Here is a 13,593-nt window from a genome sequence, read left to right on the forward strand (position 1 = left end):
TACGTTGATGGATTTCCGTATATTAAACCATCCCTGCATCCCTGGGATGAAACCTACTTGGTCAGGATGGATGATTGTTTTGATGTGTTCTTGGATTCTGTTAGTGAGAATTTTATTGAGGATTTTTGCATCGATATTCATAAGGGAAATTGGTCTGAATTTCTCTATGTTTGTTGGGTCTTTTTGTGGTTTAGGTATCAGAGTAATTGTGGCTTCATAGAATGAGTTGGGTAGAGTACCTTCCGTTTCTATTTTGTGGAATAGTTTGTGAAGAACTGGGATTAGATCTTCTTTGAAAGTTTGATAGAACTGCACTAAACCCTTCTGGTCCTGGGCTGTTTTTGGTTGGGAGATTATTAATGACTGCTTCTATTTCTTTAGGGAATATAGGACTGTTTAGATCATTAACCTGATCTTGATTTAACTTTGGTACCTGGTATCTGTCTAGAAACTTGTCCATTTCATCCAGGTTTTTCAGTTTTGTTGAGTATAGCCTTTTGTAGAAGGATCTGTTGGTGTTTTGGATTTCTATAGGACCTGTTGTTATGTCTCCCTTTTCATTTCTGATTTTGTTAATTAGGATGCTGTCCCTGTGCTCTCTAGTGAGTCTGGCTAAGGGTTTATCTATCTTGTTGATTTTCTCAAAGAACCAGCTCCTCGTTTGGTTGATTCTTTGAATAGTTCTTGTTTCCACTTCGTTGATTTTTGCCCCTGAGTTTGATTATTTCCTGTCCTCTACTCCTCTTGGTTGAATTTGTTTCCTTTTGTTCTAGAGCTTTTAGGTTTGCTGTCAAGCTACTAATGTGTGCTCTCTCTAGTTTCTTTTTGGAGGCACTCAGAGCTATGAGTTTTCATCTTAGAAATGCTTTCATTGTGTCCCATAAGTTTGAGTATGTTGTGGCTTTATTTTCATTAAACTCCATAAAGTCCTTAATTTCTTTTTTTATTCCGTCCTTGACCAAGGTATCATTGAGAAGAGTGTTGTTCAGTTTCCGCGTGAATGTTGGCTTTCCATTATTTATTTTCTTATTGAAGATCAGCCTTAGTCCATGGTGATCTGATAGGATGCATGGGGCAATTTCAATATTTTTGTATGTGTTGAGGCTTCTTCTGTGACCAATTATGTGGTCAATTTTGTAGAAGGTACCATGACATGCTGGGAAGAAAGTATATCCTTTTGTTTTAGGATAAAATGTTCTGTAGATATCTGTAAGATCCATTTGTTTCATAACTTCTGTTAGTTTCACTGTGTCCCTTTTTAGTTTCTGTTTCCATGATCTGTCCATTGGTGAAAGTGGTATGCTGAAGTCTCCTACTATTGTTGTGTGAGGTGCAATGTGTGCTTTGAGTTTTACTAAAGTTTCTTTAATGAATGTGGCTGCCCTTTTATTTGGAGCATAGATATTCAGAATTGAGAATTCCTCTTGGAGGATTTTACTTTTGATGAGTATGAAGTACCACTCCTTGTCTTTTTTGATGACTTTGGGTTGGAAGTCGATTATATTAGATATTAGAATGGCTACTCTAGCTTGTTTCTTCATACCATTTGCTTGGAAAATTGTTTTCCAGCCTTTCATTCTGAGGTAGTATGTATCTTTTTCTCTGAGATGAGTTTCCTGTAAGCAGCGAAATGTTGGGTCTTGTTTGTGTAGCCAATTTGTTAGTCTATGTCTTTTTATTGGGGAGTTGAGTCCATTGATATTAAGAGATACTAAGGAAAAGTAATTGTTGCTCCCTGTTATTTCTATTGTTAAAGTTGGCATTCTGTTCTTGTGGCTGTCTTCTTTTAGGTTTGTTGAGGGATTACCTTCTTGCTTTTTCTAGGGCGTGGTTTCTATCCTTGTTATTTTTTTTCTGTTATTATCCTTTGAATGGCTGGATTCATGGAAAGATAATGTGTAAATTTGGTTTTGTCATGGAATACTTTGGTTTCTCCATCTATGGTAATTGAGAGTTTGGCTGGGTATAGTAGCCTGGGCTGGAATTTGTGTTCTCTTAGGGTCTGTATAACATCTGTCCAGGCTCTTCTGGCTTTCATAGTCTCTGGTGAAAAATCTGTTGTAATTCTGATAGGCTTGCCTTTATATGTTACTTGACCTTTTTCCCTTACTGCTTTTAGTATTCTATCTTTATTTAGTGCATTTGTTGTTCTGATTATTATGTGTTGGGGGGAATTTCTTTTCTGGTCCAGTCTATTTGGAGTTCTGTAGGCTTCTTGTATGTTCATGGGCGTCTCTTTCTTTAGGTTTGGGAAGTTTTCTTCTATAATTTTGTTGAAGATATTTGCCGGTCCTTTGAGTTGAAATTCTTCATTCTCATCCACTCCTGTTATCCGTAGGTTTGGTCTTCTCATTGTGTCCTGGATTTCCTGGATGTTTTGAGTTAGGATCTTTTTGCATTTTGTATTTTCTTTGATTGTTGTGCAGATGTTCTCCATGGAATCATCTGCACCTGAGATTCTCTCTTCCATCTCTTGTATTCTGTTGCTGATGCTTGCATCTATGGTTCCAGATTTCTTTCCTAGGGTTTCTATCTCCAGTGTTGCCTCACTTTCGATTTTCTTTATTGTGTCTACTTCCCCTTTTAGGTCTTGGATGGCTTTATTCAAATCCATTACCTGTTTGGTTGTGTTTTCCTGCAGTTCTTTAAGGGATTTTTGTGCTTCCTCTTTAATGTCTTCTACCTATTTAGCAGTGTTCTCCTGTATTTCTTTGAGTTATTAAAGTCCTTCTTGATGTCCTCTACCATCATCATGAGATATGCTTTTAAATCCAGGTCTAGCTTTTTGGGTGTGTTTTGGTGCCCTGGACTGGGTGAAGTGGGAGTGCTGGGTTCTGATGATGGTGAGTGGTCTTGGTTTCTGTTAGTAAGATTCTTACATTTACCTTTCACCATCTGGTAATCTCTGGAGTTAGTTGTTATAGTTGTCTCTGTTTAGAGATTGTTCCTCTGGTGATTTTGTTACCCTCTATCAGCAGACCTGGGAGACTAGTTCTCTCCTCTGAGTTTCAGTGGTCAGAGCAGTCTCTGCTGGCAAGCTCTCCTCTTACAGGGAAGGTTCACAGTTATACGGCATTTGGACCTCCTCCTAGCCGAAGATGAAGGCCCAAAACAGGACCTTTCCCAGAAGTTGTGTTGCTTTGGCCTGTCACAGAAGCTGTTGTTTCAGTAGTCCACACTCTCACCTGTGCAGACTACTTTCTGTGGAGTCCCAGAACCAAGATGGCTCCCACGGATCCTGAGGCAAAGGCATCCCAGGCCAGGTAGACACCTGTCCTCTGGCCGGGAAGGTGGCCGGATGTCTAGAGCCCAAAAACGCCGCTTCCTTAGAATCTCTGTGGCTCTCACCTGTCCCAGAAGCTGTTAGCTTCTGTAGTCCACACTCTCACCTGTGCAGACTACTTCCTGCAGAGTCCTGGAACCAAGATGGCTCCTGCCGATTCTGAGGCAAAAGCCTCATTTTAGACATATTTTATTTAGCATTTTTGTATCAATGTTCAGGAAAGAAATTGGTCTGTAATTCAGTTTGTTTGTTTTTTTTTTTATTTAATCTTTGTGTGGTTTGGGTATCAGGGTGACTCTGGCTTCATTAAAAAAGTGTCAGACAACGTTCAGTTCTATTTTGTGAAATAATTTAAAGAATATTGATATTAGCTCTTTAAAGTCTGAATTCTGTGTTAAACCTGTCTGGTCCTGGGCTTTTTTTTTTGTTGGAAGATTTTAATAGTTATTTCACTATGTGTTACAGTCTATTTAAGTTGTTTATCTGATCCTGGTTTAACTTTATAAAAATTGGCCATTTCTTTTAGGTTTTCCAATTTTGTGGAGTATATGTTTTTGAAGTATGACATAATGATTCTTTGGATATCTTCAGTATCTGTTGTTATATCTCCTCTTCATTTCTGATTTCATTAAATTAAATATTATCTGTTTGTCTAATAGTTCATTTGGATAGGGATTTTTCTATCGTGTTGATTTTCTTAAAGAACCAACTCTTTGTTTCACTGAAACTTTGTATTGTTCTCTTTGATTCTATTTTATTGATTTCAGCCATCGTTGATTTCTTGTTGTCAACTCCTCTTCAGTGTATTTACTTCTTTCTGTTCTAGAGCTTTTATGTATGCTGTTAAACTAGTAGCATGGGATCTCTACAATTCCTTTATGAAGTCACTTAGTGCTCTGAACTTTTCTCTTAAAACTGCTCTCATCATGTCCCACAAATTTGTATTGTCTTTTTCTCAATTTCTTTAAGGGATTCATTTATTTCCTTTTTAAAGACCTCTATTATCTTCATAAAGTTGTTCTAAAGGTTTTCTTGTGTTTGAGCTATATTGGAATATTCAGGGCTTGCTGTACTGGTATTGCTGGGCTTTAGTGGTGACACATTGCCCTAGATGTTGTTGATTTTGTTAATTATACTGATGTATAGACATATCTGGATTTGGAGTGATTGTAGGTCGAGGTCCTAATTTCTGGGTTTGTCTTTGTTGGGTGGCTGTTTACTTCTTTGGTTTCCATTTCTTCTGGCTGGAGTGCCACTGGTTACCTCTTCCATCCCCAAATGGTGGTTGGACTGCTGATGGCATTGATGGTCTCTGGACAAGCAGAGAGTTACTACCCAAGTTGGGAGCTGGCATTTTGGTGATGTGCATAGCCTTTCATCTGCCTGCAGATCTTCTGGTGTTTAGGATGCTGGTATCGATTTTGGTGTGGTAGGAGGCTTCTGCCTGTTTGGGGGAGCTGGCCTGGTCTCTAGCTTTCAGGATGCTGGTGGGATAGGAGGTTTCCTACAGAGGTGTGAGCCAGGATGATGAAGAGATGAGGGGCAATTAGAGTTATGCTGGGCAGGTATACATGGAGTGGTGGCAGTGAGGAGGTAGCTTACCTGTTTTTCAGGGATTGTGTCTGTCCTCTAGTTGGGTAGGAGGCTTCTGCTGGAGATGTGGGTTGGGATATTGGGAAGAAGATAGGAAGAACAGTTGGGGTTATGCTGGACAGCATAGGCAGGGCTGGGGGCAGTCTTACCTGGGGTTCAAGAATCTGGCCTGATCTCTGTTGGGGCAGAAAGATTATGCTAGCCATGGAAACAATAACACCTAACAGATCACACCTATCATCATCTATCATCACTTTTTGACTGGTTGAAATAGTTATAAGAGTCCTTTGCATGAAATATATAATGGACTCTTATGTCATGAGAAAATATTGATATTTTATAGCCAACCTCTCTGTAGATAAGTATAAGCTACTTTTAGAGAAGATAATGTTACACAGCCAAAGTGGCATCAGACTTCATGAAGTTGTCATTACAGACTCTGGAGGTGCTTCAGGCAATCTAGACAATTCTGAGAGACAAGGAGAAGAGGCTTTGATTATTATAGCTGTTCTGGTTTGATTTCTGTTGCTATGATAAATTATTCTGACAAAAATCAAGCTAGAGGAGTTTCCACACTCATAACATATACTGCCATGTTATTTCTCATATATGGATCATGAATCCTGGGTTCTATCTTTAGATTTTTCTGTTTAAAGTGAAGTTACTGCAGGAATCTACAATGTGGCCACTGGAAGAAAAAAAAACTTAATGGAAGGTGAATAGTATTGCAGGTATACAAGGCAATAGATATCACTACATGAAGCCATAGGTTTGTAATTGATATTTCCAAAGCTAGATGTGTGATACCTCCATGTGAATTACTGTCCAGGGAGGTCCCACAGGTCTCCAGAGCAACATACCATATTGTCATTGCTCTTTGTTATGTAACATAATTAATTGATAAGTTCCTACTGCTGAAGAGACCACATATTTTGATATATAGAGAAATCACATAAGAACATATGTAGGATATTTTCTTCTAGGTAGAAGGCTGCTGGGGAGATATATCATCACTGGAACTGCTAGGTGTGGACCCACATGTGTGCTAAATGATCAACCTGCCAACAAGATGTGCATACTGATTCAATAGTGACATGACTGTTCTAAGGAGCAACCAACTATTTCTCCTTAGACTTGAGGCCTGCTCTTTGGGGAAATGCACGCACATGAGATGTCAGCCTATGGCTATGAAATTGGAAAAAAGGAAAGAAAATGTTATTTTAATAGATGAGAATATGGGAATCCAGTGTCAATCACATGTTATGAAAGAACTTCTGAAGTTGTATGTGAGGAAAGTTCAGATGGGATCAACATTTATTACCTTGAACATAAAGAAACAAAGGTTCTGATCAAAGTTTGGCAATACAACAAAAATTAGAAAACAGATTTGGCAAAAGTAAGAAAGAACAGCTGTGTGAGAAAACAAATTCTGTCAAGGAGGAAAGCAATTACAAAGATCAAGTGAAGGCTGGAAGGAGCTCCCACATTAATATGGCAGCCATGAAATCCAGACTCATTAAGGGCAGCTTTGACAGTTGAGAAAGGGAGTTTTTGTTTACAAGACACATAGGTGAACTGGCTGCTTGGGGTGCCCTCTGCAGGTGTGCAAGGAAGAGCCACAAATGTGTCAACAGTCCCAAATAATAGTCAGCTTCCTGTTTCCTAACAGCAGGCACCACTAGTCACAATGACATTTACAGAAAAGAGAAAGGCCATAGCTTGTACTCGATACAATGAAATAACACATGAGTCTTGCATGCCAGTCACAACTGCTTCCTTTGTTGTGGTTGTCCTTCACAGTTATTCTATAGACATTGTTTCAAGACACCAATGATGTACTAACTAAATAGGTGGTACCAACTCATAATTTCAAACTTCTAAAAGGTGAAAGAAGTAGACTGTAATGATTTTACACTCTTAGGATCAGTTGATAATTACTCCATTTCTTAATAATTGTAAGAGATTTTTAAAGATTTATCTGATTTTATGTGCATGAGTATTTTGCCTGCATTTGTATTCATGTACTATGTGTGCCTGGTGGCTAAGGAGGTCAGAAGAGGGAGTCATTTCTCCTGGGACTGGAGTTGCAGATGGTTTTGAACTAGTATATGTGGGTTCTGAGAATCAAACCTGGGTCCTCAGAAAGAGCACTAAGTACTTGCAAGTGCTGAACCATTACTCCAGACCCGCATCGTATCTTACTACAAACTTACATCAGGGAAAATAAACTGGGAAAACACACTTCTTGTCATTTGCTTATTAAGTGATAAATTCCAACACAGGAAACCCATCAGTTGCTGTACTATACAACAGTTTCATGTCACATAGAATGCTAAGAATGATAACATTGAGTACGTTAACAGCTATTGTTTATATTCTTTATATTGATAAGGGATGCTTCAATCTGATGGGTGCCTTGCAAGTGATTTTGAGGACAAGAACACATTTCTGATTGTGGGAGGTACACAAGAGATCCTAGTTTAGTATCTGGCCACCAGGGGGTAGAGTTTCCTAACACAAGATCATTATCAGTGTGAACTCTAAGCTTCATAGGTTCATCATTTTGTGTCATTCCATCATTTCTTCTTGTGAAGAGTTGAGAGCAGCACTCTACACTGAACATGAATACTTCTCCAGTTTTAGTAACTGTGATGCTGCTGTTCATGCTTGGTAAGTAAAGTGACTTACAATTTCCACTCTTTCTTCTATGATGTTAGAATATATTTAATCATCTATGAAAATTGTCCTTGTTATAACACAGATATCCTCTTCATCCTCCAGGGATGAGAAAGACCCACGGAGATTCAGTGACCCAGAAACAAGGTCAAGTGACCCTTTCAGAAGATGACTTCCTATTTATAAATTGCACTTATTCTACCACAACATACCCAACTCTTTTGTGGTATGTCCAATATCTTGGACAAGGTCCACAGCTCCTTCTGAAAGTGACAACTGCCAACAATAAGGGAATCAGCAGAGGCTTTGAAGCTACATATGACAAAGGGACCACGTCCTTCCACTTGCAGAAAGCCTCAGTGCAGGAGTCAGACTCAGCCGTGTACTTCTGTGCTCTGGTTGACACAGTGACAGAAACTGTAGGGGGAGCTGAGCACAAACTCTTGAGAAGCAAAAGAAAGCCTAACTTCTGATCATCTACTTTTGCATCACCCTGTTTTCCCTTTGGATCATCCTGGTTTCTACAAAGTCTGGTGTGTGCCCCAATATTTCTCTGGTTCAAGAAAATCATACAAATAGACTGAGGAGAACTACAAAAAAATGTTACCACAGCTGGATTTTCATATGGGAACCTAAAACTCTAGCACATCAGTGGTTCCTCATGGACGGTAACAGTGATTTCACAGGAAAGCCATGGAAACAATAACATGGTCAGTTGCCATTATCTCCATGCATAAGTCATTATCTTCATATTGTTGCATGTCATCTCTAGCATGACCTAGAGGGTCAAATGTGCCAGGAAAGGTGGCATTTAGATAATTCTAGCTGATAATATGGAAGGACAGGTTATCAGAAGGTTACAGCCTTTCATATCTCAAGATTTCTACCAAAGAATTGTGAGTAGAGAAGGAAGTAGAAAGGAAGGCAGAGATAGGTAGGCAATCATCAGATTTTCAATGTCCCTACTCTTCTCTAAGTCCAACTCCCTAGTCTCATCCCAAGACTTCTCGCAGACTACCTGCTTGGCCTCTCCTCCCTCATTGTGCCATTCCCAGAGGACTAAGAACATCTTGATGTCACACTCTGATTTCCTACCTACTGTGGATCCCCTCACTTCACTGTTCTTCTAGCCTATCTCCATGCCAAACTGTCTGTACCCAATACTAAGAAACATTTCTGGAACTCTAGTATTCACACATGGCAGGATGTCCAAAGCATTACTTACCAGGCAACCATCAGCAACTGAACTCTCTTAAAAACCAGAGGGTGCAACAGAAACCAAGGAATCAAGTAAGAATACACATCCAACAGAGACAAGACCAGATATCAACACTAAGACTTACTGTGATCCCAAACACAGATGCCCAGATTCTAGCATAAAACAATAATAACAGTCAGGATAATATGTCTCCACTGAAGCCTAGAAAAGTTACTCTTGTTGGCTGTGAGAAATGCAGTATAGTTGAAGCACAAGACAAGGAAATCAGATGAGCCTTTATGAATATGTTAGAAGTCTTGAAGTAAAAATGAATAAACCCTTTAAAGAAATCATTTAGAAAACAAACAATGAGATGAAATGAGGACAACTGTCCAGGATATGTATGTGGAAGTAGAATTGATAAAAAATAAAATAAAATAAAAACTGAGCAGAAACTGTAAACAAAGAATTTAGAAGCGTAAACAGGAAGCTCAGAGGTAAACCTCACCAAGAGAGCATACAAGATTGAAAGAAAGAATCACATCCATTTTAGACATGCTAGAAGATATGGATAACTTGGTCCAAGATAATGTTAAATCTGAAAATATCCAGACATAAGACATATAGGAAATCTAGAATACTTTTAAAAACAAAATCTATGAATAATAAGAATAAAGGAAGGAGAAGAAAGGTCAAAGGCACAGAAAATGTTTTCAACAAAATCATGCAACTTAAATGTCCAACCCTAAAAAGAGAGTTACTTATCAAGGCACAAGGAATATATATAACATCAGGTAGGCTGGACAAGAAAAGGAAGTCTCATGTTACATGATAATCAGAATACTTATTTACAGGACATGGAATGGATATTAAGAGGTACAAGAAAAAGGAGTCATATATAAGGAAATAACATAAAGGCAGACTTACTCAAATAACACCGGACTTCTTAGTGGAGACTGTAAAAGCCAGAAGGCTTTGGACTGTCATTCTCCAAAGTCTAAGAGACCACATATGCCACCCAGACTACCACATCCAGAAAACTTTCAGTCTTCGTAGATGGAGAAAGAGAGTCAAAATATAAGCCAAGTTAAACAGAATTTATGTCCAATTTCAGCTTTCCATAAGGCGCTAGGAGGAAAACTTCAACCTGAAAAGAATAACCTCATCCAGTAAAACAAGGACTAAATAATGTCAGGCCACCAAATCAAACAAAATAAAATAAACCAAACCAACTAACCAAACAAACAAACAAAAACACAAGGAAATATACCTACCACCATAACAAATACTGAGAATCAACATATACTGCTCACTGATAACTCTTTTTTTTTAATGGTTGTTTCATTATGTACCATGCAATTTTTATCACAATTGCTCTGAAGTACAGCTTTAGGTCAGGCATGGTGATTCCACCAGAGGTTCTTTGATCCTTGAGAAGAGTTTTTGCTATCCTAGGTTTTTTGTTATTCCAGATGAATTTGCAGATTGCCCTTTCTAATTCATTGAAGAATTGAATTGGAATTTTGATGGGGATTGCAACATTGTACTTGAAGTCCTAGCCAGAGCAATTTGACAACAAAAGGAGATCAAGGGGATACAAATTGGAAAGGAAGAAGTTAAGATATCACTTTTTGCAGATGATATGATAGTATGTATGAGTGACCCTAAAAATTCCACTAGAGAACTTCTAAACCTGATAAACAGCTTCAGTAAATTAGCTGGATATAAAATTAACTCAAACAAGTCAATGGCCTTTCTGTACACAAAGGATAAACAGGCTGAGAAAGAAATTAGGGAAACAACACCCTTCTCAATAGTCACAAATAATATAAAATACCTTGGCGTGACTCTAACTAAGGAAGTGAAACATCTGTATGACAAGAACTTCAAGTCTCTGAAGAAAGAAATTAAAGAAGCTCTCAGAAGATGGAAAGATCTCCCATGCTCATGGATTGGCAGGATAAATATAGTAAAAATGGTTATCTTGCCAAAAGCAATCGACAGATTCAATGCAATCCTCATCAAAATTCCAACTCAATTTTGCATCTGTAATTTTATGAGGTCCCGTTGCTTGTAAACCTTTTTTATGAGGGTTCTGTGGAGTGTATCCTTGGTATTCTGTGCTTTTTGGCTAATATCTACTTATTAGTGAGTACATACTCTGCAAATCCTTTTGGGTTTGAATTATCTCACTCAGGATGATATTTTCTAGTTCCATCTATTTGCCTGCAAAACTCATGATGCCCTCATTCTTAATAGCTGAATAGTATTCTATTGTATAAATGAACCACATTTTCTGTATCTACTCTTCCATTGTAGGACATCTGGGTTGTTTCCAGCTTCTGGTTATTCACAGATAAGGCTGCTATGAACATAGTGGAGCACCTGCCTCTGTGGTATGGTGAGGCATCTTTTGGATATAAGACAAAGAGTGGTATAACTGGATCTTCGGGTAGAATTATTTTCAATTTTCTGAGGAACTTCCAGATTGGTTTTCAGAGTGGCTTACAGTTTACCAGTTTACAATTCCCCTAGAAATGGAGGAGTGTTCCTCTCTTTCCACATCCATGCCAACATGTGCTGTCACCTGAATTTTTTAACTTAGCCATTGTGATTGGTGTAAGGTAGAATCTCAGGGTCGTTTAGATTTGCATTTTCCTGATGACTAAGGACTTTGAACGTTTCTTCATGGAGCTGTGACCTTGTTTTATCTTTAAACTCCTTGGATTGTTTAGTGAATTTTGTGATGGTTCTTTCTATGTAAAGAACCCTTTTTAGTTCTATGGTATGAGGTTCATTGAGGTAATTCTGGGTTTGTGGGATGTGGAACATACTATCTTGACCTTTCATATTGTTTGTGTTTTTTGTGATTAAACTTGGGCATGTAAACTTCTTTAATTGGTTGTTTATATTGTGATGATAGCTTAGGCTGAGATGGTACACAGGACAAGTGTCACTTTGACAAACTCAGAGGTTGGGCAAGACACAAGTAGGACTCAGCAGTCTATGATAGGTCCCTGGTTGTGGATAAGGGGTAGGTCCCCAGGTAGGGAAGGGTGCAGGAATTGTCAGGCATACTTGGTAGGCTGTGCTGCTGTATAATGATTGAACTGATTGTTGAGTTTGGACATCAAGAATAAGAGTTTTCTAAAGAAGTTTCCCCACCATGGCCCCAATGAACAAGCTAGTAAATGGAGAGGCCCCATTCTCCAGTTTCTACTTGTGTGAGGATCAAAGATCTTTTATCTTAAATTATGTCTTTGCAGAGTGTCAGATTGTACGTCTCTGAATCTTATCCAGACTTTTATTTTCTCTGTTGCTTAAAGCCCAACCAAGGGGCATCTCCTCTCCCCTATCTTGTTTTCAGCACCCAATGTTAGTTTCTTTTAGAACTTTCCAGTTTAGCAATTGGAGGTTTCATCTAGCTCTGCTGTTTACTTTACAACTCCCTTTCTTTGGATATTCCTCCCCTCCCCTGGCAGCCACACACTTGATGCTTTGCTTCAGGTTCACAGTGATGCAGGAAAGTGCTGTGTGTCTCTAACTGGCCATTCTACAGCTCTTCCAGGAAAACTGCTTTTCTAATTATATACATTTTATTATGAGTCTTTTACATGGAGGTGTGTATCTCACAAAGACTGCTTCATTTACTTTCATACTTCTTTTGGCCATTTCCCAAAGCCATAGTGCTTGTTGTTTTCATCTCATTCTTACAGATTTATTGAGACATGTCTCCCCTGTATGTCACAGACAGGACTTAAACTCACATCCTCTTGCTTCAGCCTCCCAAACCAGAGTCCCCTCTGGGATTTTAAGCATGTGCCACTATGATTATCTACTTCTTTAGGTTTCATATTTACTGAGAAATGAATAGTGTTATTATTGTCATGGATAATGTACTGTTGCATAAAACAGTCTGAGTATGAGCAGCTTTCCCTCAGTCTGTTCCCTTTGTACTTGTTGATGTTGAAGGAAGGGTCTGATCAAACCGTACTTTGTGGATGCTCAACTCTTCAGTCTCCAGCTTCTGCAAGATCTCAAAGCCTAACATAGGACAGTTTAGGAGGCATAGAGGTCCTTGTGCCCACAGATATAACCAGGGGAACCTGGAATGTGAAGTACACCAGTTTGTTCATTCAAAAGAAGGAATGTAAAAATCTGTTACTTGTCTAGAGGTCTGGGAACAGAAGTGATTAATTTCCTGGTGACCTTTGTACTATCTGTGTAGTCAGAGACCACACCAATCCCTTTCCTAAGTCCACACCTTTATTATAAGCTATTTTTCTCAGTCATTCTACTGACTACATCATTATAGAAGGTATACCAGGTACTTTACCAAGAGTTTCAATGTTGTCGTATTCAATCTTTATTTACCTTACTTTGTGCCTCAGTGAGAGTTATATATGTTTTATTTTGTATGCAGGATTGAGTTTATTACCACCAGTAAATCTTTCATCAAATTGCCTTGTAGTTACATATGCTTAAAAAAATAATCAACTCAATGCCAGCTTTCCAAAGTGATGAACCAATAGATGCTACTTGTTGTATTGATCCAAATTGCTCGCTTGCCTCCACAATCTTTACTGTCCTGGATATGGATGTTTCACAGACTCCTGCGCGTCAGTTGTTTGTTGACTTGTTTCTTTGTGGACCCACTTCAGCTCTGGCGTAGATATTCCCTTGGTACATATGGCTTGATGACTATGTTGGAAATGGATAGTGAGATAAAGTGAAAGGGTTAGGGAAGAAGAGAGAGAAGGAAAAAGGGGAGGGAGAGGGAGTCAGAAAGAGGGAGGGCGAGAGGCACCAGATCTAGAACTTTCAAAGATCAATCTTTACTCAA

At 38.7% G+C, this 13,593-nt stretch overlaps 1 gene segment (V, D, J or C) and 1 further gene; both read left to right on the plus strand.

Moving 5' to 3' along the window:
• Tcra (T cell receptor alpha chain) overlaps positions 1–13,593 on the plus strand; it is a 1,796,232-nt gene that overhangs the window by 1,018,863 nt on the left and 763,776 nt on the right.
• On the plus strand, positions 7,498–7,955 carry Trav6-4 (T cell receptor alpha variable 6-4). The segment is given in 2 exon segments: positions 7,498–7,546; positions 7,666–7,955. Coding segments are annotated over 2 exon segments (339 nt in total).

Source organism: Mus musculus, chromosome 14 (assembly GCF_000001635.26).
Source record: "Mus musculus strain C57BL/6J chromosome 14, GRCm38.p6 C57BL/6J".
NCBI lineage: Eukaryota > Metazoa > Chordata > Mammalia > Rodentia > Muridae > Mus > Mus musculus.